This window comes from Phyllostomus hastatus, unplaced genomic scaffold (genome assembly GCF_019186645.2).
Source record: "Phyllostomus hastatus isolate PE091 unplaced genomic scaffold, TTU_PhHast_1.1 phas_contig_1162, whole genome shotgun sequence".
Lineage (NCBI taxonomy): Eukaryota > Metazoa > Chordata > Mammalia > Chiroptera > Phyllostomidae > Phyllostomus > Phyllostomus hastatus.
The window spans coordinates 557,670-584,437 of NW_025333537.1; the positions used below are offsets into that span (position 1 = coordinate 557,670).

The 26,768-nt window shown below is 53.3% G+C and overlaps 2 protein-coding genes across 5 annotated transcripts in view; one reads left to right on the forward strand and one right to left on the reverse strand.

Moving 5' to 3' along the window:
* Nucleotides 1–34: 34 nt before the first annotated feature.
* On the reverse strand, nt 35–7,616 carry SRRD (SRR1 domain containing). Its single transcript, XM_045843243.1, has 7 exons — nt 7,420–7,616; nt 5,798–5,838; nt 3,092–3,351; nt 2,899–2,997; nt 1,066–1,220; nt 544–589; nt 35–366 (listed from the first exon to the last, which is right to left on the reverse strand). Exons 1-7 carry the CDS (start codon nt 7,584–7,586, stop codon nt 145–147), a joined length of 990 nt encoding a protein of 329 aa, XP_045699199.1. The 5' UTR covers nt 7,587–7,616; the 3' UTR covers nt 35–144.
* HPS4 (HPS4 biogenesis of lysosomal organelles complex 3 subunit 2) overlaps nt 7,603–26,768 on the forward strand; it is a 26,449-nt gene continuing 7,283 nt past the window's right edge. Inside the window, exons 1-11 of one of the 4 annotated variants that reach the window (XM_045843219.1) lie at nt 7,603–7,714; nt 9,429–9,958; nt 11,645–11,735; nt 13,457–13,600; nt 17,153–17,260; nt 17,739–17,855; nt 19,018–19,112; nt 20,628–20,700; nt 22,561–22,597; nt 23,356–23,452; nt 24,056–24,989. In XM_045843219.1, the coding sequence (XP_045699175.1) occupies nt 9,918–9,958; nt 11,645–11,735; nt 13,457–13,600; nt 17,153–17,260; nt 17,739–17,855; nt 19,018–19,112; nt 20,628–20,700; nt 22,561–22,597; nt 23,356–23,452; nt 24,056–24,989 (1,737 nt within the window). In that variant the 5' untranslated portion in view covers nt 7,603–7,714; nt 9,429–9,917. The remainder of the gene's footprint in view (nt 7,715–9,428; nt 9,959–11,644; nt 11,736–13,456; nt 13,601–17,152; nt 17,261–17,738; nt 17,856–19,017; nt 19,113–20,627; nt 20,701–22,560; nt 22,598–23,355; nt 23,453–24,055; nt 24,990–26,768) is intronic. The other 3 variants (XM_045843201.1, XM_045843211.1, XM_045843229.1) reach the window with 3 other exon arrangements.

Sequence of the window (26,768 nt, forward strand, 5' to 3'; positions counted from 1 at the left end):
GCACACAACAGCTGAGCTGAGGGGTTTCCTGTCCCCTCCCAAAGGGGCCCACCGCGAAGACAGAGTTCTCTGCGGCCCCGCCATGGCGGCCTCCCCTTTAGTGTCCGACAGCAGCTGCTTCTGCCTCAGCCGACACCGAGGACATTACAGCAAGTTCGAGTCAGTGGCCGGAGGGTCTCCTGTGGTGTTCCTGATGATTTCGAGGTCTTCACAGCCCCGGTAGTCTGGTTCTTCGCGCAACGCCCAGGTGTCCGTGGAGAGCTGGCTGAGCTTTCGGACAGGGAACCAGTGGACAGAGGTGTCGTTAAACGTGTCCGTGTACCGCGGAGTCTGAGGGAACGCATGCTCCTCCAGGCCCTCTAAGGCCTGAGCATGGAAGAAAGAGTGTGAACTCCATCATCACAGCAAACCCCCCTCTGCCTTCAGTTCGCCCCCACGAGCGTCTGCCTGCACGCATCTGGGCGGCACGGCTCCCAGAGACGGAGAAATGGGAGGACTCCCCTCCCTCCCTCCTCCGCCCGGCCCCTTCATTCAGGTGGATACCTTCGCAACATAGGCGTAGTTTTCCTGCAGAATCCTTGTCAACAACCTGGAAATAAAAGATTTTGAAGCACAATTAGGGAGTACAAGAGTGATTTTACCTAACTTAAGACAAATAAAAGCAAGGCAATTTAAATACAGTAAGAATTGCACAGATTGGGGGTGTAGAGTAGGCGTTCAATGGAAAATGTGACTGTCCCGGTCACTGCAGCTGCTTCATCAGGGAGGAGTTGACAGTGCAGACACCTGGGCATTGCGAGACGGGAGGGGCACAGGTAGAAATCCAACGGTTTTCCCCACTTAAAAAAAAATCTTGCTTATCACAAGGGAAGGGAGGAATTATGGGTAGAATGCCCCCCTGAACTTGCTTTAGGGCCTGACCCAGGGCTGGGCTTTCTCCAGCCCTGGGCCCAGCACCGTGTGCTAGGGCACCTCCCAGGAGCAGTCTCGGGAGCACGTGCTGCTCGCGGGCCAGTCCACAGGCGCGCCTTGGGGGTGGGCACCGTCTCCACATGCTCAGCTCACCTCTCCTCCAGCCCTCTGAAGCTGTTCCCGATGATGACCACCCTGGAGAGCGCGTCCACCGACCAGTTGCTCCACAGGAGGTTGTTGTACAGCGCCGTGCCGCAGTGCAGCATGTAGAAGATGGTGGGCGCCCCGCAGACACTCCGCTTCCCTTCCTGGGGCGAGCACGCACAGGAGCGTGGGCACTCCTTACAGCGAGGGGCAGGGAGGGCTCTCACCACACACACACATACACACGATGGAAATGTAGTTCCGTGAACCAACGGGTGTGCTAACGAACCTACCGCGGTGATCACTGTGCAGTGCACAAGTGTCACACTGCACCCCTTAGACTGACACAACGTTACACGTCAATCACAGTGACACGGCTCGGGGAGAACAAGCCGAGAGGAACGCAAACAAGCATGACCTGGGGAACCCCCACACTCCTCTATGCAGCAGTAACGTGAGTGGTGCACACGAAATCTGGAAAACTGCACAGGGCACAAAGGAGACCGTGACGGCGGAGAAGAACTCGTGCTCACTCAGCAGCTGCGTGTCGCACGAACACACAGAGCTCTGGTCAGCGGAAGGGCCCCTTGGGTCTGCGACCGCACGGGCAGGAGGGGCGGCCATGGTCACCGTCCCCATGTCCTGGGTCTGGTAAGCCCGTTTCCAGTGTCATGTTCCTCAGACCCCTATCACAGCTGAGCCCTTCGCAGATGCCCCGCCGTGAGACCTGCTGCTCCACGGCCACACTGCTCAGCAAGGACACGAGGTCCTCTGTTTGCCGTCTGGCCCGGCCTCTCCTCTCTCCACCGTCCTCGCAGCTTCCCTTCCGTGAACAAACTGGCTGTGGTTCCTGAGCAGCCAGCTCCGCGCAGGCCGGCCCCTGCAGCCAACACCTGGTCCACCTTCAGATCCCAGCTCCACCCAGAAGCCTTCCTCCATCCCCCAAACAAAGCGGGCCTCCTTCCCGGAAGTCTCAGTTCCTAGCATGTGGCTCTGCCACACCATCTGATTCATCGTTTGCTTGTTTACAGGCTGGCTCCCACTTATCTCGGGCTCCCCGAAGCTCCTTGCCTGGCACAGAGCAGGCACTCAGAAAAGATGATCAGAATTAAACGGCAGTGTTTTAGCAGCTTGCCAACGTCGGCAAACAATTCCCTCATCTCAGCTGGGCCTAATTTCCATGTTTCATAATAAGCAATGAGGTGGCAGTTTCTCGGAACAGGGAGGACTCAAATGATCATAATCACCAAAGCAAAACACAACTAGATTCAAAGACATCGGCCGATACTGGCGTCAGCCCTCTGCTTGTGAGATTGTTTTCTTTTTTTCAGGTCTCAAGAAATGTCAAATTCCGGCTATTTCAGGGGATACAGGGGTGGACAGAGACTTCGTCCACAGCCCACGGCCAGGTGCTGAGGGTGTGACTGAGCGACAGCTCTGAAGGGAGAGGATGTTCTGACCCCTTTTATTGCCCCCCTTGGAACAGAGTAATTCCAACCAGAAAGCTGTCGTGTGATGCACTGAGACTGAGGGCCCTTTACTATGCAGCACTAACAGCAAACACCAACTCAGCATCATTTCGGGACACAGACTCATCAAAAAACGTGTAACCCTAACGTGTTCTGGCTCACTCCATCTGTGTAGTTTGCTTTTCTCCAATGGGCACAACACTCCGAGACGTGGGGAGCCGGCTGGCCGCTCGTGATGGCGCTGGGAGAGCGGCAGGCAGCGGAGAGGACGGGCTGCCGTTTCCCAGGGGCCCGGCTCCCATGGGCTAGAGGGTGGGGTCAGCTGGCCAGCAGTGACACAGCCCTCCCCACGCCCCTTTCCTAGACCACTCACCTCGTTCTCCTTGAGGACAATCACCCCAAGGGTGTTGAGAACCGCAATTTCAAGCTGGCTAAACAGAGGGTCATACACCCAGCAGTGACTTCTGGGAATCTGCAGGCGGGAAGGAGGATTTACTTCAACCCACTGCCTGTGTGCACACCGTGTGCAAGGCCCAGGGGAGGGCAAAGAAAGTCCAAAAACGTACCTGGCACTTTTCCAGGAAGAGAAGCAAAAACGTCAGCTGGGTTCTAGCTATGACGCAGGTGGCAAAGTTCCCGATGCCGTAACACACACACTTCCAATTGCAGGTCCCCGAGACCAGGGTCTCTCTGGGGGTGGAGCCAGGGGCCACATCTGACTCACCTGGGGGCGAGTCGAGGTGCAGCTTCCCGGTGGCTTCTGAAAGAGCCCCCACAGGGGCATTCAGTTGCTCCAGGTGTTCCACAAGACATCTGGTGACGGTTTCTGAAAGAGCAGGCCCCCAGATGCAGTCAGGGGGCACGCCCGACCCTGCGAAGCAAGTCATCCACAAGGGAAGTCCCAGATCCAGGCAGAAAAGGCGTGGGGCGGTAAGAGCTCCAACTTCTCAGAGAGAAGGGCTACTGGCTCCACTCCCGAACATGCCTGCCACGTGCAGCCGTGTCCACCAAAGACTGACCTCCAGGCCCCTGCACCCCCACCGCCTACAACTTCAGAGAGGGTCTCAAATGAAGAGACCCCTTCATTTATGGGTTCAGTTTTCACCTAAACTTCTAACGTAAATTCATTCTAGTTTAATAGGAGGTCCCTGGTAAATGCCCTGAAATTCTGACTTTTTTAAAAAAGATTTTATTTATTTTTTAGAGAGAGGGGAAGGAAGGGACAAAGAGAGGGAGAGAAACATCAATGTGTGGTTGCCTCTCATGTGCCCCCAACTGGCCTACAACCCAGGCATGCGCTGTGACTGGGAATCAAACCAGTGACCCTTTGGTTCACAGGCCGGTGCTCAATCCACTGAGCCACAGCAGCCGGGGTGGGAGTAGGAATATTTAATGTGTAAAAAGTTACACCATACGATTTCACTCATATGTGGAATCTAATGAACAAACTGAATTAAAAAGCAAAATAGAGACAGTCATAGAGAGCAGGAAGACAGCTATGGGGGTGGAAGGATGAAGCAAAAAGGAAAAAGGACTCGTGGACATGGACAATAGTGTGGCGATTGCAGGGGAGGGGCATAAGGGCTTCAATGGTAATACAAAAAAATGCAGTAAAAATTTTTTTAAAAGGTAGATTGCAGCTTCTGGAGTCTAACGAAAATATTCTCATTACATCTTCTCATATAGAGGTGGTTTCTCTTGCTTCTCCTTTTATTATACTGTTACTGAATTTAGCTGCACAAATCAGTATGCAAAACAAAACAAAAAGCTGTATGTTCCCACAAGAAGATACCAATTTTCACTTAGCAGCAAAGATACCTTTAAATAAGACCCTACAGGAAAGGTTGCATGAAAAACTGGCTCTTTTAGTTCTTGCTGGTAAAAGAACTGGTAAAAGCTTTTTGGAGAACAACTAAACAATGGTATCAAGTTGGTCACTGCTTTTTTTACCAAGTAATTCCATCTGTGGGAATATATCCCAAGAAGATCATCCTAAACTTGGTAAGAGCTTTATGCATAGGTGTTCATTGCAAACTCATGATAACTAAAAAAAAAAAACAATAAAGGAAACAAACTAAATGTCCCTCAGTAAAAACTGTAACTACTGTAAATCCACTCCATGTGTTATGTTCAGGAAGAGATTATAGATGCGTGGGGAAAGAGTATACATTGCAATCTCAAGGGCAAAGAGCAGGATAATACTGGGTAGGCTAAGAAGTCCATCATTTTGCCCATACGATGGCTCTAGCAGTGTTTAGCTGTCTTTAACTTCACTTGAAATAATTTTGTTAGATTGTATTGTGACAGCTGTCATATTTGCATGCATTAAAAAACAACAACTTATCACCTAGCCAGGTAGCTGAGTTGGTTAGAACATCGTCCTGATATGCCAAGGTTGCAGGTTCGGTCCCTGGTCAGCACACGTACACGCATCAACTAATGGATGCATAACTAAGTGGGACAACAAATTGATGTCCCTCTCTCCCTCCCCTTCTCTTTAAAATCAATAAAATTTTTAAAATACTTAAAACTGGTGAATTCTTGTGCAGCCATTTTAATACTGAAGATGGAAGACAATACGCAACATTTCCAGCATATTATGCTTTATTATTTCAAGAAAGGTAAAAACACAACTGAAACCCATAAAAGATTTGTGCAGTATACAGAGAAGGTGCTTGACTGACTGAACATGTCAAAACTGGTTTGTGAAGTGTCTTGGTACTATTGACGTTTTGGCCAAATAATTCTTTGCTGTGGGGCTGCCTTATGCATTGGAAGATGTTTAGCAGCAGCCCTGGCCTCTACTCACTAGTAGCCAATAACAGGAGATAGCTGCCATACTCAAAATATCCAAATCGATAAAGTTATTGGTGAAAATGAAAAATGTGTCTTTTATTTTACGGAAAAAATCGTAACAGACCCTTTGGCCAACCCAATATAAATTCCAATAGTAATGAGAATGACAGCTAACACCTATCGCCTCCTGTGTGGCAGGCAGGAACTGTTCTAAGCACTTAGCCTCATTTACTACTCAGAATTACACTACAGAGTATGTATTATCACCTCCATTTCACAGGTAAAGAAACCGAGGGTCAGAGTTAGTTAAGAAGCACAAACACAGAGCTGTGAGGGCAAGTCAGAGTTAGGACCCAGCACGCACACTGCTCTGTGAAGCAAGGTGTCATCAAATGCAGGTGGGATTCCTTTCTTCGCCCGTATTCAGGCCCTCCTCCCTACCCTACCACCCTTGATCTTGGTGAGGTGGTACTCACCTACTGCCAAACTCCAGAAATCGGAAATGAGCAGGTCTGCCCTGTTGGAAAAGAAAATGGCGTGATAATCTCCCCTCCTTCTCAGGGCCGTCCTAACAGTGACCCTCCTCCTGGCCACAATCTGGATGTGGGGAGAGCGATGCAGTGTCCTCAAACACAGAGCCACCCTCAAGTGACAGGAGGATAAGGTGAACTTGTGCAGAGCGAGAACACATACTGCTGAGGCTCAGATTGTGCAGCAGAGAGGGCTTCCTGGAGGAGGCCCCCAATTCCTGGGGACAGGTCTGGTGCTCCATATCCTCGGTCCACAACAGAGCTGGATTTTAATTGACAAGCCATAAGCCACTGTTCAGGGGGCTCAGAGAACAGACAGAATTGAAAAAAACATCTGCTCTCGTGTTCCTCACAGCGGGCGAAGGAGAGCTGGGATGTACAGGGAGTACTGTGTAAACTGGTGACTGTATGCACAGGAGAGCAGCATGTAAAGGCACGGGCTCCTCTCAGGGCAGTGGGGAGTGCACTGTACTTAGGGGTGCAGGTAGAAGTGGGGAGCTCCTAGGGGATACTGAAAAAGTTGAGGAGTAACAGCAGCTCGATAAATGTGAAGTGCCTTAAGAGTTCTCCAAATCCCTAGGCGCCCCATTCTCTTTGGCATCTTCAGATCCTAGAAACAGTCACTGCTGCTTTTTTTCTCCAGCTCAATAGCTGGTCAGCCCACTTTCTGTTTAGCGGTAACCTCTGAGTCACCACCATCTCCTGACCCGAATTCCCAGGGAGGGGAGCATGTAAACTTTCTTTCAGTTGTGAAGATCCTTCATCTGTTATCTGAAAAGGTGCTAATGAAAGCTGTTTTATATTGAGCCCCTAAAGGACCACAAACAAAAAAGGCAGTAATACAAAATGACAAAAGTAGGTAACATTTATTGTGTGTTTCCTTCGTGTTAAGCACTATTCTAAGTGCTAAAAGACAGAGCAAGGCATGGAGGGATGGGGACTAATGGAGCACTCTGAAGCACAGGTTTTAGGGTCGCAAAGACATGGGTTTGACATGGCTGTCTCTAGCTCTCTAAAACTCCTCGCCAACAGGATCCTAGCGAGGCTGAGGTGTTAAAATTGATGAGGTATGGAGAATGCTCAAGCCAGTACCAGACACTTAGCAGTTCAATGAACTAATAAGGATAATTACGTGTTTGTGTTGTTTCCCCGGGGTTAGCACTAACCAGTAATATTGGTGTGACATCAACAGCAAACACTGGTACTGCGTTTACGACGTGCAGTGTGAAGGCACTGTTCGAAATAGTTTACATCTACCGATTCACTGAATACTCAAAACAAGCTACTGGTACTCTTTGCATGCCCACCTTACAGATGAGCAAACTGAGGCACAGAGATGACGTAACTTGCCCAAACGTGACGCATATGTAATTGCAATAAGAGGAATGAAAACTTTTATTGAGCGCTTACTACAATCCAGTCGGCAACGAGCTCTTAACCTCCGTGAAATCCTGACTATAACCCCTAATGGGTTTGCGCGTACTCTCACTTTACAGATGGCGAGACGGAGGCCCGGAGAGATTCCCAGGGGCGTGAAGATTCGGGTGCAGGGCAGACCCAGCACTCACTCGGCCTCCCGGATGCGACGAAGCACGACTTCGCAGTCCACCTCGGGCTCGGGCTCCGCCTCCGGGTTCCGGGCCGCCGCCACTTCCTGTGGCCGCGGACGACGAGCCGCAGAGCGCCTTCTCCGCGGAGCCACAGCTTGCCAGGGTTCCAGCGCCGCCGCCGCCATTGGCCTCTGACGTCACGGGAGCGCGGCGCTTTCGGTTACGTCATCGCCGCGCGCCATCGCCGCGGAACCTTCAGGGGGCGGGAGGTGCGAGAGGCGCGTGACGCTGGGCCTCTCCGCCGCGCGCGTAGGTACTTGGGGGAAGTCACTGGCGCCCCGCTACCGCCCACGCTCCGAACCCCGGTCCTCGGGCTGCCTTGGCTATTCTGGCGGGTGGGCAGTCCCGGGACGCTGAGGGGAGGGACCGCTTGCAAGAGGACCTCGTTGCGGCCTTTGCGCCTTAACCGGCTCCAGATTGAACCCTGCGCCTTTGCCCAGCAATTCCCAGCCCCTGGCGCCGAGGCCAGACATTTCCCAGTGCCCTGGATGGTGACCGATCGCTTCCTAACCCTTCGCAGTCGTTAGTGACTTTTCCTGCCCCGCTGACCCACTGGGGCCACTTCCTACACCACCTTCAGGCCATTGCCGGCCAGTCTTAACTTGCCTGTGTCGTTACTACCACTTCCCAGGATGCCAGAGCCTTCTGTGGTCACGTCCCAATCCCTGCCTTACCGCAGGGCCATTACCGGCCTCTTCTGGACCTTTCAGAGAGAAGAGAGTGGACTTCGAAGTGTGGGGCCCAGTCCTCTGGGAACAAGGGATAGGGGGTGTCAGGCTGCTGTCCTTGGTTCCAAGAGCTTAGATGCGTCTCCACAGGCATCCACATATGCCTCAGAGAATAGCGTGAGTGTGACCCTGTGGAGGCTCTCCCCAAGATATTGAGAATTGAGAAAAAATAGAGATTGTGTAGACCATCAAAGATGCAGCGGGGCCCTCTCTAGGGACTCCACTCTACCAAAGAAGCTTTAAAAATCTCTATTGTGCTCCCAGGAGGATGACAGATGGCAAGCAAGCATTTGAAACCATGTCCCTGGGGACATTAATCTTGGAGAAAATGACAATAGGGATACAGTTATGAAGAGACCAGAAGGTTGTCTTGTGGAAGGATTAGAACTTGTTTCATTTGCCTGGAGAGTGTTATGTAGACCATTATTATGCAGTGGTTGCTGGGAAGCCAGTTTTAGCTTTGTGGAAGGATAAATTGCACACTATGAACTGCCTGTGTTCAGGGAGTACACCAGACAGTCCAGGTCAGTTCTGAGGAAAGAGTACAAGAGATAAGGATTTGAGTAAATGATGCTGGGGTGCATGTGTTCAGACTCTGAAATCCCCTGATAGTCTGAGTTGTCTTCTTGTAGGGGTTCAAAAGTCACTTGTTAAGTTCTCACCATGTCTTTTTTTTAAAAAGATTTTATTCCTTTTTAGAGAGACGGGCAGGGAGGGAGAAAGGAAACAGCCATCTGTTGCCTCTTGAATGTGCCCCAACCAGGGACCCAGCCCGCAACCCAGGCTTGAACCGTCACGACTGGGAATCAAACCAGCAACCTTTTGCTTTGCGGAATGGTGCCCAGCCTCCTGAGCCACACCAGTCAGAGCAAATTCTCACTATGTCGTTTGGAAACTCACCCAGCTCTGGAATTCTGTGTGTTCAGATAATTTTTGGGCTGTCAAGGTGACAGTTCCTCATAATTTGAGTTCCATTATTACTACAGCAACTGCCTTTTTTGTAAAGCTGTCCTTGACACCCAGTGCTTCTTCACCCTAGTCATTTAATTTTTTCTTCTGTGAGACACCGCTGTTCCAGAATCTGAGGGATTGGGTGTCCTGCTGCCCACTCTTTTTTATTTTGAAACTATTTTTGACTTTCTAGAAAGCTCTTTTGAAGTGTGCCATTTGCTTAACCAGGCTGGGTCACATGTTCTCTTGTGGGTTTCTGAGATAATCTATTCCTTGTGTTTATTTTAGGTCTGAGGCACTGATGTTTGAACAGGAAGCTTCGAAACTTTTTTAAAAGAATCTTCAGAATGGCTTTGAACCATGCAAGCTAGAAGTCGCCCCGGAACACCGCCAGCTTCAGCATGCGTCTGCCTCGTTGGGCTTTCCTGGCGAGCTTTTTGAAGCGGCCTGTCTGCGGAGAGCCAGCGAGCTGACGGTCACAGGACAAGATCAGTGGATCTGACTTTTCTGGTAGAATTCTCTTGCTTTGTTACATTCTTTCCCAGGGTTCTCAGGGGCATGGAGGTATTCATAGAACTGAAAGGCTTGCTAGGGGGGAAGTAGCACTTTCATGTGGAATGAAAACTAAGCAAGCGGCAGCTGTGACTGAAAACACGTAAGCCTCCCACGTCTGGATGCACTGGATCGGGGACCCAGAGAAACGGTCACTGTGGGGGAGAGGAGCCATAGCTGGAGAAGAAAACCCCAATAAAGAGGATGAGGGTGACTGGAAAGTAAATGGCTGCCTCCACCTCGACAGAGACGAAGTCAGCCTCATGGTGAGTAGCGAGGCCTGCTGTGGTTTGGTTCCTGCCTGGCGGCTAGACGGATGTTTTGGGTTAACTGAAACCCCCAGCCAGATTGTCTTGATTTAAGTAAGGCGGGGGTGGGGGGGTTAGGGTTAGGGCGTTTTCTTCAGAGCAGCTGGATCAAACATGTGAGCCTTTCCTCACCCAAACTGACATGCTCTAACCTTGCGAGCTTCTTGTAGGGTTCGACGAGTCCAGCAGTGCTGGTAGATTGTAGGGAAGCAAATCGTGCATCTGGCTTTGATCATACGGGTGTTGGAGTCTTCACTCTTGAAAGATAAGACATGGTTGCGCTGCAGAATGACCCCTGGAGGAGAGGTTCGGCCAGTCTTCACTCTGGCCCTTGAAGAGTATTACACAATGCCCGCCCACAGCTTCGCTACCTGCTCAACCCCACACGGGTTACGCCTCTCTCGTGATCTGGTTCAGCAAATGTGAACGGAGGAGATGAAAGGGAGAGGCCTGGTTTAAATAGACTGAGCAGGGTTGGGGCCTGACAGTGTGTGTGTGGGAGGCAGACAGATGGAGCCGTTCACAACGGCCCCCGCGTCTTCTCGTGTGTGCTTGGGAGGGTGGGGGAGCTTTTACCCCAGGACCCCAGGGAGGGGTAGCATGGGGCCCAGCAGTGGGTTTCTGAGTTGAGGTTGAAACGTTTTTGAGGCTTTTTGATCTGGACCTGCCCTGAAGCCAGCTGCACATCATTGGAAACCGAGGAAAGCGGACTGTGCTAGTAACAGCGTTAGTGCTCGTCACCGGCAGATAGGGTGGGAGCCAGAGGGGGTGGTGGGGGCCCGGGGAGAGAAGGGTGCAGGTAATGGCAGAGTGGGCACAGCCCCTACTTAGGCTGGAACCTCATAGGTGTGCTTTTGGAGGCTCAGAAGTAAAATTCAGGTCCAGCCTTTGTGGAGTTTGCCTTGAGGTCTTGAAGAGGTTATTATTATTCCGTCACAGAGCAGACTATATGACTTTAGAGGAGAACAGAGAATTACGGAAACCAAGAAGAAAGATCCCTGTGGGGATCAGGAGTTTGATGAGGGATCGTGTTTGACTTACCGTCCTAAGGAGTCGATGGGCAGAGAGGGGTTCGGTGCTTCTCTGTGGACTCGGAAAGGCCCCAGTTTTTCCTCGATAGACTCACGTCATGCACTGAAACAAGCAGGTCACTGTCGCCCTGTTTTCGCCGGGGCCCCGTTGCACACTAGGCTCTCGGTCACGTCTGTTAAACGAATCCGTAAGTTCCTGGCAGAGGGGACGTTTCGGGACATCATCGTGCCCGAGGTTGTGAGGAGTGTGTCTGCGACATTCCTCATTTACTCTGGTATCAGGGCCTTAAAACACAGTTACCGAGCCACGTGCGCACATAGTTAAGGTGCAGTGTCTCAAATGAGAGGCGTCATTGTGGGCACTTCGTCTTCCCTTAGCTGTCTGTCTTGCACCCAGATGGTTTGACGGCTGGGGAGAGGCATGTTTCTAGTTAGGCTCAACCGCACTTAGGAAATGGTTTTCATCTATTTGTAGCCACTGGGTTCTTTCTCCTCTGGCTTTGCAAACCCAGAGTAATGAGCTCTTCGCGGGCTGGGAAACAGGAAGCTGTGCCTTCAGACGCCCCGGTCACTGGATGAAAGGAGACACGGCCCCACTCTGTTCTCTTGCCAGGTGGAACTACTTTTTCCTTTACGATGGTTCAAAGGTAAAGGAAGAAGGGGACCCAACAAGAGCTGGCATTTGTTATTTCTATCCTTCTCAGGTAAGCTTGTGATGGTGTTGTGGGGATTCACAGAACACATTTATGCCTCGAGTGGTGACTTTTCAAAAGTGGTTTTCATTGGGACAGTTTTCTTTGGATAGTCCAGGCAATTGCTGTTTCTACTCTCTTGTACTTAGTTGTCCTGTTTCTTGTTGCTCTGGTCTTAAAATTCCCAGGCCGCTCGGTACTTCTGTCTTCTTTAGCTCTCTGTTGCCTTCATGACTTTCTCCATGCCGCCATTGCTTCCGATTTTTGGTCGGCTCATTAACAAAAGCAGCTTTTATCAAACATATATAGAAGTAGAGAGGAGAGTATCATGAGCCTTCATGCCTGTCACCTGCTTTAACAGTTATCAACACTTTCTCAGTTTATACGACCTCACCTAACCTCTCTCCCCCCCTTTTTCTTTTCTTTATTAATGGAGTATTTTGGAGCAAATCCTGGACATTGTGTCGTCTCACCAGATCAAATAACATCTTCAACTGAAAAGGACTTTTTGTTTTAACATCACACCTAACAAGAGTAACACTAATTCCTTAACATCATATAGGGTAGTGTCTATATTCGGATTTCGCCTTATTATCTTAGATGTTTCTTAGACCTACCTTCCTTTATTCTTTCCTTCCTTCCCCTTTCTCTCTCTTCTTCCTAATCAGGATCCAAACAAAGTTCACTATTCCATTTGGTTACTTGTGTGGTAAGTGCCTCTAACTGGGTAACAGTCGTCACCCACCCACCCTTCTTCCCACTCTGTGCTGCTGAGTTACTGAAGAAACCAGGTCATTTGTACAGCAGAATGTGGGCATGTCCCACGCTCTGGATTGAGCGATGACTTCCTCTCACTTCCTGTCACTTAATGTCTTCTAGCCACTGTATTTCCTTTAAACCAGTAATAAGATCTAGGCAGGGGTGTCTAACATTTTGGCATCTCTGGGCCACACTGGAAGGAGAGTTGTCTTGGGCCACACATTAAATACATTGTGACACGTAATCACAAAAAAAATCTAATAACATTTTAAGTAAATTTACGATTTTGTGTTGGGCCGCATTCACAGCCGTCCTGCAATGCATGTAGCCTATGGGCCGCAGGTTGGACACCCCTGAATTCTGGAGCCTGGGCTAGGTTCAAGTTCATTTCTTTGAGGCAAGAATTCTTCACAGGGGACGTATACATTTTCTATCCGTCACAGAGTGTCTGGCTGCCCCACAGTGGAGTTAATGCTCCCGTGGATTAGAAGGTCTGTGAGTGTGCTCATGCGGTTACCCTCGGGCGGGCTGACTGGGATTAATCTGGGCTGCTCTGCCACTCTGCGGGGGATTCGAATAGGCATGGAAGGCTCAGGCCTCTGCCCACACATGCAGGTTAAGTTATGTTACAGGATGCAGTCCTGGGAACAAAAGCACAGTTCTGTGGACTCATCTGCCATGTTCACTGTGGGTGTTCCGTGACAGCTCAGTCACCTCGGGCAGGGACCCACCAACTGGGTCTAAAAACAGCCAAAGTCACTATTTTAGGCTTCTGTTAAGGTCTTTGTCACATGTCCTTCTTTGTCCTTTGTTGTTGTTTTGACAACCCTTCAAAGGGCCATTTCTGTGGCCCGTGAACTGGCCACAGAAAAACCGGCAGCCAGCTAGCTCTGGCCTGCAGGCTCTGCCTGCCCCAAGGAATGGCAGAGTGTGGCAGCGTCAGCTCCCTGTCCGGGACTTGTTTCTTTCCCCAGACCCTGCTGGACCAGCAGGAGTTGCTCTGCGGGCAGATTGCCGGCGTGGCCCACTGCATCGCTGACATCTCCGGCTCTCCGCCCGCACTCATCCGTCTGCGGAAGCTTAAGTTCGCCATCAAGGTGGACGGAGATTACCTCTGGGTAAGTGGGACAGGCAGAACCAGTGCCTCTGCCACGAGTCATTTGTCTCGGCGATAGGTGTCGTGATGGTGAGGTTTAGGGAGTAGTGCTTTCTCCAGCTCTCGAGCCTGGACTGTCCTCCCCTCCCGCCACAATCCCCTGCCGCTTCCTGCAGGCGCCCGTCGTGACTGAGCGCACTCCACAGGAGTGCTGGCATAGCCTGCCTGCTCGGGGATGGTTCCTCTCCTTCGGAAGACTTCAGCCAGCCTGCAGAAACTCTCTTTATTCTGTGGTGCAAATAGAGTTTTTAGTCCCTATCTTTTTTCCTTGTACTCTTGACACGGCCACACTTCCTGGGTCAGTGACTCTAAGACATTGGTGCATGTGTGTCAGATTTCAAAGAACAAGTAAAAAGAAAAACATAAAAACCATTTATTTACAGCTAGTAGTACCATGGGCTCTAAAGTGCTGTTTTCTCGTACCTACACTTATTTTAAACTATTTCTGAGCAAAAGGCATGTGTAAAGAAGTATATTCAGCTTTGTAGGTATTATTTCCAACATTTTATTATGAATTTTTTGTAACACACCAAACAGTCAAGAGAAGTTTACAGTGGATACTCATGCAGTCGACCCTTGAACATGGGCTTGTACTGCGTGGGTCTGCTTGTGTGTGGGTTTTTCTCAGTAAATACAGCAAGTGTATTTTTCTTACGATTTTCTTAATAATACTTTGTTTTCTCTAGCTGACTCTGTTGTAAGAATACAGACTATACGGTAACACACACAACATGGAAAATATGTGGTACTCGACAGTTTATGTTATTGGCGAGGCTTCCAGGAAACAGTAGGCCATCAGCAGTCAGGTTTGGGGGAGTCCAGAGTCGCACGCAGATCTTCGAGTTTGGGGGCGCCAGCGCCCCTCACCCCCGAGTTGTTCAGGAATCAGCTGTACCTCCTGGGTCCCGCCGTGGACTTCGTGTTACATTTGCTCTGTCCCATCTCTGCTCGTCCTTTATCTTCTCGTGAATCCAGTTTTCATTTCCGTGCTTTTCCAGGTCTCTCGCACACTAGTGGCCTCCTCCCCGGCCCCCAGCCCCCATTCCTTCATCATTCATGATGTTAACTAGAGTTCAGTATTTGCCTGTGGTTCTTTTTTCTTTTGAGGTAGAATTTACATGTGATGAAATACATAAATCCTGAGTGCGCCACGTGGTGCATTTGGACAGATGATGCAGCTGGCAGCAGAATCCCTATCAAGATCCAGAATATCCGCATCACCCAGAAAGCTCCCCTGTGTCCCTACCCAGTGACTTCTAACCCCCACCCTCTCTCGGGCAACCGCTGCTGTGCCTGTCTGCCCCGTGGATTAGTTCTGCCTGGGCTCGAGCAGCGCGTGTGAAGTAATGCACGTGACGTTCCTCTCTGCAGGCGTCCGCCGTGCCGCCTGGCCTGTGTGAGACGCACCCCTGCTGCGTGCATGGGCCGCGCCTGCCTTCCCCCTGTCGGACTGCACTCCGTCGTCTGAACGCATCAGCCGCCTCTTCAGTCTCCCTTTTATGCTCACGTGAACTGTGTCCCTTGGGGGGCAGTCACGAAAAGGCTCCCAGGAACACTCCTGTACGAGTCTTTTTAGTGGACATAGTTTTCATTTCTCGTGGTGAATATCTAGGTGTGGAATTGCTGGGTCATGGGGTAGAGATGTGTTGATTTTTATAAGAAACCGCCAGCCCTCTCCCCGAAGTGCTTGCATCATTGTACGTTCTCACCAACAGTGTATGAGAATTCCATTTACCGTACTCCACATCCTCGTAACGCTGGTGGCGGTGGTCTGTGTAATCTTAGCCATTCTGCTGGGTGTGTAGTGGCAGCGCATTGTGGTTTTAATTTGCTTTTCCCTAAGGACTAGTCATGTTAAGGCTTTTTCATGTGCCCCAGGCCATTTGTGTATCTTCCTTTGACACGTGTCTGTCGGAAGTTTTTGTGTATTTTGTTAATTGGGTCTTCTTTTTTTTCTTGAGTTGTAGCAGCTTTATATATATATATATATATATATATATATATATATATATATATATATATATATATATATAAATAAAAAATAGGTGTGTGTGTGTATATACAAAATATATATATATCTCCTGGATACCAGTTCTTTGTCAGATATATATATATATATTTTTAAGATATTTTCTCCCAATTTGTAGTGTTCCTATTAATTTTCTTAATGTTGTCTTTTGATGAGCAGATGTTTTTAATGTGAATGAAGTCTGATTTATCAGTTTTCTGGTTATTGCTTTCTCTGTCCTGTCTAAAACTGTTGCCTGTCTTATTGGAGAAGATGTTTCCATTTTTCTGGTAAGTTTTATAGTGTTAGTAGCTTCTAAGTTTAAGTCTGCAGTCTGTCTTGGGTTACTATATGTATATGCTATGAAGCAGAGGTCAAGGGTCCTTTTTTTCCATAGAGATACTCAGTAGTTTCAGCACGTTGTTGCAAAACTTTCCTTTCCTGTTGGATTCTTCCCTGTTTGGCTCCTTGGTCAAAGGTCAGGTGACTGCTTGGTGAGGGCCCACTTCCGGGCTGCCAGTTCTTTTTCATGGACCCACCGGAGGGCTCAGAGGTAGACACGCTGTCTCGTAGTCAGGTAGGGCAGGTGCCCAGCCGTCTTCTTTTCCAACATAGCCTTGGACGTCTCAGCTGGGTCCTTCGTATTCCTGTTGTAGAGTCTGTGTCAGTTTCTGAAGAGTAGTCGGTGGGGTTGTGATTAGAACTGCATTCACTCTGTAGATCAACGGGGGAAGAAGTTAGTATTTATACTCTGCCCAGAGTGCCCTTAACCCTTGGGTTGCATCAGTGGAGAAAACAAAGATCCTTGCCTCCGTGGAGCTTACATTCGGAGGGAATTTTAAATTTATTTTCTGCCAGGGTTTGTTGGTTTGCTTAAATTTCTGATGGTTCCCTTAGGAACGATTCTAGAGGTAGAGTTACTGAGTCAAAGAAGAGGAACGTTTTTCAGGCTCTCGAAGCAGGTGGCCAGACCGCTTTCTAGCTGAGCAAGCACGTACCTTCCGTGGAACCCAGCGCTCCACGGCGCTTTGAGCTCCAGAACTGTGAGACGATGCTGCCAGTTTCTGTCCTCAAAGCGCTCTGCCGAGGTGGGGGCCGAGATGGCTGTTTGTGAAGCAGTCTGAGCCCAGTTTGCGGCGAAACCCATGGTAAACATTCAGTGTCCAGATACCAAGCCTAGCAGTGCAAGGGTCCGAAAAGAGGCCGGCGTTGGCTAGAGTGATCAGAACAAGCATCCGGAGGTGCTAGCACCTCTGAGGGGCACTGAAGGGGGTGGGAAGGCCCTGGGCAAGTGACCCAGAAGGAGGACATTTCCGGTTGCGCGGCACGAGCACTTTGTTCTCTGTGGAGGCCAGCGTGGCCAGGCCGGCGCGGAGGGTGCGGGGCTGGGCAGCAGGTCTGTGTCCGTGGGCTGTGCAGTCGGTCTGCCACGAGCCCTGGTGCCGCACTCAGGCCTGCGCCCGGAGTACGGGAAAATACCTGCGTCCCTGGCTTCCCTCCTCACAGGTGCTGGGCTGCGCTGTGGAGCTCCCTGATGTCAGCTGCCGGCAGTTTCTGGATCAGCTGATTGGATTTTTTAATTTTTACAATGGACCCGTTTCTCTGGCTTATAAGGTAGGAGGGCAGCGTTGAGGAGTCTTGATGTGGGGCCCCTGGGCAAAGCCGGTGTTGCCAGGACGCAGCGCCGACTCTGGGGTCCGTTACACTCTGCATGACCTCCTGTGCCCAGCGACAAGGTCAGGGGCTCCTGGGGCTGCTCTCAGGTGCCTCCGTGCCCCAGTGGCGTGGGTCACATTCACTCCAAGCGTTTCTCTCCATCTCCCCCCACCTTCATGGGGATAGGTGGAGAGAGCAGGGCCTGGTTGCTGCTCTCCCCCAGCTGGTGCCTCATGTCCGTGGTGGCAAGGTTATCTGGGTGGGAGGGTGGGATACTGTGTGTTTACAGGAGTTCAAAACAGACCCCCCTCCCGCCAGTTTCCTGTACGAGGAATAGTCTTTGTGGTTGTTAGCATCCCGTGCCGAAGAGCACGATCTCAGGCATCCCGTGTCTCTCAGGATCTCAGACGCTGACCTCAGGCTATTCCTGTTTCAGAACTGTTCCCAGGAGGAGCTAAGCACCGAGTGGAACACCTTCATTGAACAAATCCTGAAAAACACCAGTAATCTGCATAAGATATTCACTTCCCTCTGGAACCTGGACCAAACCAAAGTAACCTCCTCCCCCTTTCCCGTTTCGCGTGTAGGAACAGAGCTTTTGGATGCTCTCCTTTCCCCCTTGAGTGAACTGTGCACGGCCGAGGGGACTGGGATGCAGCGTCTCTCCGCCAGAGGGGGGGGGCGGCCGGTGTTAGGCCTGCATGCGATCCCGCGGTGCTGCTTGCCGGGAGCTCGGGCAAGCCGGCCACTCCAGCGCCCGGGCTTCCCGCCCAGAAAGCGGTGCTGTGACGGCTGCCTCCCGGAACCGGGGTGGTGGTGCAATGAGACAGTCCCTAGTGACACAGAGGAAACACTCAGTGAGGGCATTGTCGTCATGTTGCTGATGCCCCAAACATGGAGAACTCTGTGATCTGAGAGTCACTTTCTCCATCGATAGTGCATGATTTAATCTGAAAGTGCCCTTCTCATTGATATTACTGTGTGATTTTCGTTGTTCTTGACATTAAAAGTGCCCAGGGCTAACTTTTTGGAAACAAGGTCGCCACACCTGGGAGGCAGTGGCTGGGAAGTGCCGCTCCACCCGCCGTGGGCACTGGGTGAGACGTGGGCTGCCCGTGCGGCTGGCCTGGCCACCCGTGCTGCCCCTTGCTCTGTGGCCTTGATCTGAGGTGGACACCACCTCCACATTGTCCAGCATTTTAGGGACTTTGGACAGCTGACTCCTTACAAGGATTGTGGCGCTGAGGTGCCTCCCCGAATGGGAGCGTGATGTCCCCCCTCTATGTCACGGAGTAGAGTGCCGGGACCTAGTCAGACGTCAGGGCGGCTGTGTCACGGGGGGGCTTGTGCATCAGAGAGGGTGGGGGTGGGCTCCACCCGGCGCCGTGACCTGCTGAGACCTGTAGGCCGCCTCCCCTGCTGCCTGCTGGTCTTAGCTCTGGGGGTCGGGGTCTCCTGGTGAACATATGTTGTCCCCTGCGAGTAGCCGTGGGCCCTACTCACTGAGCCTTCCAGCTTCTGGAGGGGCCTCCTTGTTCCGAGCAGTTGGCGTTTTGGGGTGTCAGGGGCTCTGAGTATAGAGAGGACACGTCGTTACATGGGACATGGACTCCTTTTCCAGGCCTTGGGTGACGACCTGTCCACTCGTTGTACAAACCCCCATTCCCCTTCCCTCCCCACTGACGGTAAGTGAGGCGCTCTTCCTGCCTGCACAGGTGGACCCCCTGCTCCTGCTGAAGGCGGCGCTCATCCTGCAGACCTGCCAGCGCTCCCCGCACATTCTGGCCGGCTGCATCCTCTACAAAGGCCTGTGAGTAACGCCAGACCCCTCCTCCACCCCGGGCCCTGCTGCGCACCCGACCGCCCAGATCGCAGGCGGGAGCTCTGTCTCGGGCCAGTTCCCGGTGGGCTGGCTTGGCAGATATCAGGCAGTTTAGATTCGATCTCAGGCACTACCTGTCTTTGAGCGAAGCTGGGAAGTTGGAAACGTTTGTGTCCAGAAAACAGGAATAGAAGAGGTGGACTTAAAGAGATCCCTACAGTTCTCAGGATGGGGCATGCCTTTACAGTTGCTGGTCCGTGTAATGCGAACGCAAGGCCCCCGGGGTCACCAAGCATTACGGTGGGCAGGTTGGCAGAGCAGCGTTAGTGCTGCCGCTCCGGCTCCTGCCAGCCTCTTGGCTGGATCCGTCTCTTGGCCGGCCTCTGAAGTCGGTCTACAGCTCATCACCCACTCGGAGGGCCTCTTCATGAGCCGAGCGCCTAAGAGGCACTGCACGCGTCTCCCGAGGCCACCCTCCCTGGGGCAGGCAGGGCCGGCGCTCTGGGCCCAGAACTCTCTGGCCACCAGAGGAAATGTGCTCCCCAGGCTCCTCGGCGACTCGGGTCTCGCAGGCTGTGTTCCCAGTCCCCGCTTCTCTGTCCACCCGCCGCGTGGCCTTGGGCACGTTGCTGGATCTCTGTTTTCTCCTCTGAGAAACAGATGGTTTGTGGCAGTGAAAGGAGGTGACAGACGTAGGACCACGCATGGTCCCTGGGTCCCCGTGGCCCTCCACACATCCCCGCCCCTTTTCTCACTCCGATGGTCCTGGATCAGCCTCCAGGCGCCCTGTGACTTGGCTGTCAAAGGTGGTATGTTTTTTCCTCTTCATATTTCGTATTTACTTTTTATTTCCAAATTATACACGGAATGCACGAACACATTCTCACTGTGAAGAAAGGAGCCCAGAGAGCACACAGCGCAGTTGAGAGTCCCCCTCCGCTCGCCCCCGCCCCGCCCCGCCCCCACCCGTCCCCACAGTCAGTACTGGAGGAGCAGCCCGCCTCTGTTCTGCCGCTGTGCTTTCACACGTCCGCACGCACACGTATGTGTGGGTCATGTTTGGTTCTGCTCTCCGTGTGAATGGGATCCTGTGGTTCCTCCACTCCCTGCAGACCAGGGTGGGGAATACAGTCTAGACTGGCCCACCTCACGGCAGCTGCGCATTGACTGGTGCTACGGCTGTGCCGTGATTAATTCAGCTCTTCTCTTCTTGATGGGAGTTTACATTGTTTTCCCATTGTTTCCGAAGGTTTCACCTTTTTCCCTGTAATAAGTAGTCTTCTGCATACTCTTGGTACAAGCCAGGTCAAAGGGTTTGGGCATTTAAGATTTTGATAGGAGTTGCTGGAGTTCTCTCCATGAGGGCGTCACCAGTTGACACTTCCACCAGCTGTGTCCCCAAGATCCTGGCCAGCGTGGGGCATTAGGGATCTTTTCAGCTCTGAGTCCTGCAGTGTATCCCTGCTTCTCACACTGCCCGTGTTCCTGTGTCTGATCTCCTAGGATCGTTAGCACCCAGCTCCCCCCGTCCCTCACGGCCAAGGTCCTGCTTCATCGAGCTGCATCTCGGGACCAGGTATGGTAAAGCCCACGCACTGGGCCGGGATGTGTCTGCGCCAGACAGCCACTGGCGAGGCTGAGCTGGGGGTGGGAGGATGGGGGTGGCTGTGGGGGTGCTTGTTTCCCTTCGTCTTATCTTGACCCTGGGCCTGGCGCTGCGATTGTCCTCAAGAGTGAATTCACCAGCAAGACTGAGAGAAATTGCTTCTTTCCGCGTGGTGGACTTGATTGGTTGGTTTTCTTTCCGTCCCGGGGGACGCTGGGAATTGGACTTCCTGCCAGGATGGACCTCGTGTCAGAGAGCAGTTGGCTCTTCAGAAGTGCTGAAGGGTGACGCAGGGAATCAGAAACTCTTTTACGGTGCTGCCATTGTGTGTTTGTGAGTTGTTTTCACGAGGGAACGCACCATGCGTGCTCACTGAGGGTGACACCGCCCGTGGTGGAACTGCACAGTGAGCTTCGCTGCCGGCCCCGGGCACCCCCTCCAGTCCTCTTTCTTTTGTGTCACCTGCTCACTCAGCCTGTGGAGTCGCAGGCTTGCACGCACTGTAAGGCGAGCTCTTTGCACTCTCTGAGTCAGTGGACACTTAGAACGATGGCGGGCTTCTCGCCGGGCTGCTTCCTCATCCCGGGCCGCGGTGTCTTCAGAACCGCCTTTCCGTCAAACTCTAAGCAGCAGCGGGTGAAGGGTGCCCGTGCCTCTCTCCCTCGTAATTCAGCTTCCAGGATTTGGTCTAAGGAAGCTGCCTGCCTGCTAAGAAGGTTTATACTCACGACTTTATCACGACAGGCTTTGTGAAAGTTAAACGTCAGATCTGAAACGTCTGGGGTAGGACTTGGCACAGCCGCCTGCAGAGACAGTTTCGTTGACCTGCTCTCGAGTTCCCACAGCAGCCCGACTGGTTGCAGCAGGCACCATAGGGCCCACGGAGCCGAAAACGCCTCTCTCCCCCGTGCAGAAGAGGTTTGCCTTCTTCGCTGGTCGAGAGGACCCGGGCACCTGTGCCATTTTAAACCCCGTGCAGCTTTACTCGGCCATTTACAGTGGCCAAAGGGGGTTTAGTGGCGGGACTCGTGTCTTACTGTTGAAGCCATAAAATAGGATTTTATGTACTCCTCCTTCACAAAATAGGATTTTTTATAGCATATTAAGGGGTAAGCTTAAAAGAAAATATGCCTAATAATTATAGCATTAGCTTGTGGGTAAGAAAATTATACGTGAGTTTTTTAAACAAATTTTTGTCTAGAGTAAGCTTTGGTAAAGAAAGAAAGCCCTGTTGTTCCGCAGTGGCGGGAGTCGGTTTGGCTAGAGGAGCAGTTCTGGTTCTGTGTGGCTGTGTCCTGCTGGAGCCTTTAGGTTGGGGAGGCCGGGGAGCTATTTTGAGAAAATTCCCAGGTTTCTCACCTTGATTGTGACCCCAGGTAAACCCGAGAGATCTGGCATGGCGTTTTGTTTGGGTCTAACCCTTTACCAGGAGGGTCACGGGGCCCTCACGTCTTAGTTACCCCGGAATTCGTGTGAGTCCTGTGCCAGGGCTATGGCAAAGGAGGCAGTGTTCTAGGGGCGCGTTCTCTCGAAGCGCGGGAGAGAATGAGAATCCCCACTTTTGTCCCCAGAGGGAGAAGCTGAGGAACCAGAACGGAAACCCTGCCCCGTAGCCTGAGGCGGCCCAGGGTCTCGCCTGCCCCCGCCGTGGTGGTGAGCAGGTGGCGTGGGGGAGCCGCTCCTCCATCTGCCTCACTGTTGGCATGCGGTGGGGACAAGCGCTCTGGGACAGGCTCATTTTATGAGCAGATGGCCCAGCGCAGCCCCGACGGCCAGGTCAGGAGGAGGACGTGGCCCCCGGCGCCAACTTCTGTGTGTGTTTCTTTTCAGAGGACGCCTGCCGGAGGGGCTGCCCTGCAGGAGCGCGGTAAGTGGGGAGGTGCGTGCTGCAGCGGAGAGTGCGGCCTTTCCTGCCGCCTGCCCCTGTTCCAGGCCTGTGGCCGCCACCCCGTGTGGCTGCCGCAGCTGCTCGGAAGGACAGGGAGACAGCACAGAGTCTCGGGTGCAGAGTCAGCCGTCAAAGTCCTGACTGTGAGCACGGCTCACGACTTCAGGCACGCCTGCTTTAAAAGTTAAATTTGCCGGGTGGCATGGGTTAGTGATGCCAGCCACTGGTTGGCGAGTCCCCGCTCTGCAGCAGAGTGTCCATGTGCTGCTTTGTGCGCGCTCACCTCTCCAGCCCCTCTGACCCTCCCTGACTCGCTGGAACGAGCTGCTCGGACGAGGCCCCGGAGCCAGGCCAGCAGAGGGGGAGGCAAACGCCGGCGCCGGGAAGGCCTCTGCGGCGCGGGGATGCGTCCCCGGGGGGCTGTGGTGGTTTATTCGGAGCCTAGGTGGGGGCACGTCCCTTTTGTCCCAGTTCATGTCTTTTTTGTGTAAGTGCCACATGTACTCTTCCACCAAACGTCACCCTTCTCCATGGCGGGGGTTGGGGTGCCCACACGGGCTCTCCTGCTGATCACGGGCGTCAAGGCTGAGGTTCTGTGCTCTCGCTCTGGGCCGAGGAGCGCGTCGCCACTCTGCTCACTGAGCTGGCGTTTGGGGGGCCTGCACCACCCCGAGAGCTGTCAGTGCGCTCTCCCGCCTCAGGTCTAGGGCCCTGTCCATGTCGCTCTGTGATTCCAGGAGCGGCCCTGCCCCCGAACGTGCGCATCCTGCCCGTGTTCGTGACGGAAGCGGAGGCCGCCAGTCTCCACGAGTTCCCGGGGGAGCACACGGCTAGGTGAGGGAGCACGGGGTTGCTCTGAAACCACGCTGTAGGGGCTCCCTCGTGCGGCTTCATCCACGCGAGCCCCTGGTACACCCCGTCCCTCCTGAACTCCATCTGCTCCGTGCTCTGGCCTGCAAGGGGCTCTGGAGCCTCAGCATACAGGTCAGAGGCAGCTGCTACGGTGACATGCAGCGTGGGTTTCAAAACCCAGCTCTGTTGCTTAGCAGCTGTACGGCTTCGGTCAAGTCCACTCAATACCTGAGCCTTAGTTTTTTCTCTGTAAAATGGACCCTGTAGTATCTACTTCATGGGCTCATGGTGCAGATTGGAAGTCGAGTTTGTTCAGTGCCCAGCACAGGCCTGGCTCGCTGCAGACCTCCAGATGTGGGTGGTTCTGACCCAGCGGGTCCTGCTGCTGTTGGTAGGCGATCCTGGTATTGCTGTGCGAAGCCCTGAGAGCCAGGCACTGCCTTATTTTTACACCCGTGGTTTGGCCTCTGAGGCTCTGCGGCCTCGGGTCCCCATTGGTCGCGGACAGCGATGCATTAGTCTCCCTGGGAGGGGCACTTGCCCCGTGCCCAGGGGCTGTGCCCTCACAGCTCCCTTGTTCGGCAGCCCTCCTGCATCTCCAACCAGACTCCAGGAGCACTCTGCCCGGCGTCCTCCGAAGGGCCGGAGCCCATCTGCCCTGAAAGAAGACGGCACCAGGCGTGAGGAACCCCCGGCCTGTACATGGACAGCCACACCCAAGTCCAGGTCCCCTGACTTGGCCTGGCCAAATGGCAGTGGCGAGAACGGGCACTGCCCTGATGGTCACCTGGAGAGCACCCAGCCTGTGAGCCCACGTGGCGCTGCCCAGGACCGGCCTCCTGGTCTCCGCTGCGCCCTGGGGAGGGCGCCTGCCTTTCCCGGGAGCCAGGAGGAACTGGACTTGTCTGAAATCCACATCCCAGAAGCTCAGGAAACGGGAACATCCTCAGGTTATTTTGCCTTTTCAAATGTGTGTGCCCCCGATGGTGGTGGTCCTTGTCACAGGGAACCCGAGGGCGACTCTGGCAGTGCGGACCCGAAGCTCCCCGAGGCCCTGCCTGTGGGCGCAGCCATCAGAGGTGGCCTCTCCTCCTCTGCACCTGACATGCTCCACCAGAACGGGGCCCTGGAGCAGCACGAAGACCTTCCTGGGGGCAGCAGCCACGACCCTGTCCCCAGGGGAGACCTCCCCACCAGAAGGACGAGCTGGCCGTTGTCATCGCCCCGCTTAGGTTTGAGGCAGAAAGGAGCTAAGCTTCCAGTGGGGGAACGTGACACGGAGTGGTGTGTGGATGGGGATCCTAAGGACCACTCAGTCCTCGGCCTGGAGTGCCACTCGGGCTCAGCAGACTCTCCAGAGGACGGCCCCTGTGCAGGCAGCACCCACCCCAGGGAGACCGCAGCGTCCCGTGGAGAGCTCGTGCGCGTGAACCTCTACACTCACAGCGTCAAAGGGCTGGTGCTGTCCCTGCTGGCGGAAGAGCCGCTGCTGGGGGACCGCGCCGCCGTGGAGGAGGTGGTGAGTGTGCGCTGACCCGACTCGCCCTTCTGGCGCCTGCCCCGCCTCCCGAAATGTGGACCGGCCGGGGAGGCTCTCCCACAGCCCTGCCTCCCTGGGCGACCCTGCGTGGGAGTCCGAGGTTACCTGGGCAGGTGGTGTGGGCGCGAGGGAGAGCAGGCCCCGCGCAGAGTGCGTTCTGTCGCACTTCCCTGCTGCCCACAGTGACTCGGGCAGGGAGACCAGGCTGGAGTCTAGGTGCTGGCTGTGTGACAGGGGTCCTCATCAGCAATGCGGGGTGGTGACAGGTCCTGCCCTTCCAGCCCCAGTGCCATCTTGCGGGCAGTGAACACATGCACGGCATTGCTGTGCCATTGCCACCTCTAGCGGCCTCACTTCTGAGCCTGGGCAGCTCTAGGATGTGAGTTGGCTGGAGTCCGTCCTCTGCGCAGGTCGCAGCCAGTGTCCAGAGTTTGCCGGAGGCCCCTGCACTGCACCCAAGCAGAGCTCCTTCCTAGAGGGCCAGGCACATCTGGAGTCCTGACGGGCTCAGAAGGCACTCCTTACCCCATTCCAGCCCCCTCCCCACTTCCAGTGGTACCTTCTCAGGGCCTACCCTAGAGATGCAGTTGCTATAGTAACAGCCTGTCTGTAGTTGCTGAGGAAGTGGGAGCAATAGGAATAGGAGGTTGAAATCGCTGCAGGGCAAATGGTGTCCTGGGGCTTGCCTTGTTTTTGTTCTTACATCTGTATTATTCTGAGTGTGTCTCATTAGCATGTAGTACTCATGACCCTCCATAAATGAGCAAGTCACCATGGAGCTTAGAGGAGGAGGAGGGACACAGCTTCCTTCCTCAGAGCCCCAGGCCAGAGACTGCTCCCTTCCACACGTGCCCGGCTTATCTCTCCCCTGCCGCTTCCGTCCCCTCCTTCACCACAGCTCTGGGTGGCGTCTCCAGCAAGGACTGCAGTTCCTATGCCTGTCTCCCTGCCAGGCCTTGGTTTCCGTGGTTGCTCTGCTTAGCCTTGAGCTGTGGACGTGTTACTGCTTCAGGGCCCAGTGCCTGGGCGCAGTCAGGCAGATATGGTCTCTCTTTCTTACCTTTCCCCGAAAAAGAAAAAATAGTTCAGGCTGCACTTGAAGGAGAAAGTAAATTAAGATGTATTCTGTGTACTCAGTACCTGCTAACTGCTTTACATCTGCTTTTTCAGCCAGGCTCTAGAACAGTTCTGGGGGGCGGGGGGCATTGTAACCCCCATCTTACCAGCACGCTGGGCCTCATCCAGATAAAGACCTACTGCAAGTGGCGGCCCGGAGTTCTTGTTTCTCGCCCCCCACCCTGGCCTCCCTGTCCTGCATCGGTGTGACCTTGGAGTGTTCGGCAGGAAGGTGAAGAAAAGGGGAGTGCCCTGCCTTCTGTGACTCTGCGTATGTGGACATGCTGCTTGTCTGCCTCAGCCCAGTCCTGTTGTCAGGGCAGTTAGCGCTGGGTGGGCCCCAGGAGAGAGTGCAGCATGAGGGAAGGAGCAGAACTCATCTTTCCTGGAGAGAGCGGGGTGTAACTAACTGATCAGCTTGCTGGTCCAACTGGGGCTGGAGGGCCAGACGCAAAGGTTGTCTGTTGTGTAGTTTTGGGAGAGATCCTTTACTGTCTTTTTGTCCCAGACCTGATTTCTGTCCACTGCTGTCTAGAAAAGCAAGGGTGCCTGCAGAATGCTCGGCTGCACCTCAGAGGTGACAGTGAGCACACGCCCTTGAAAGGGCTCCTTGGTTGAGTTACACACTGCCAAGGCACCCTG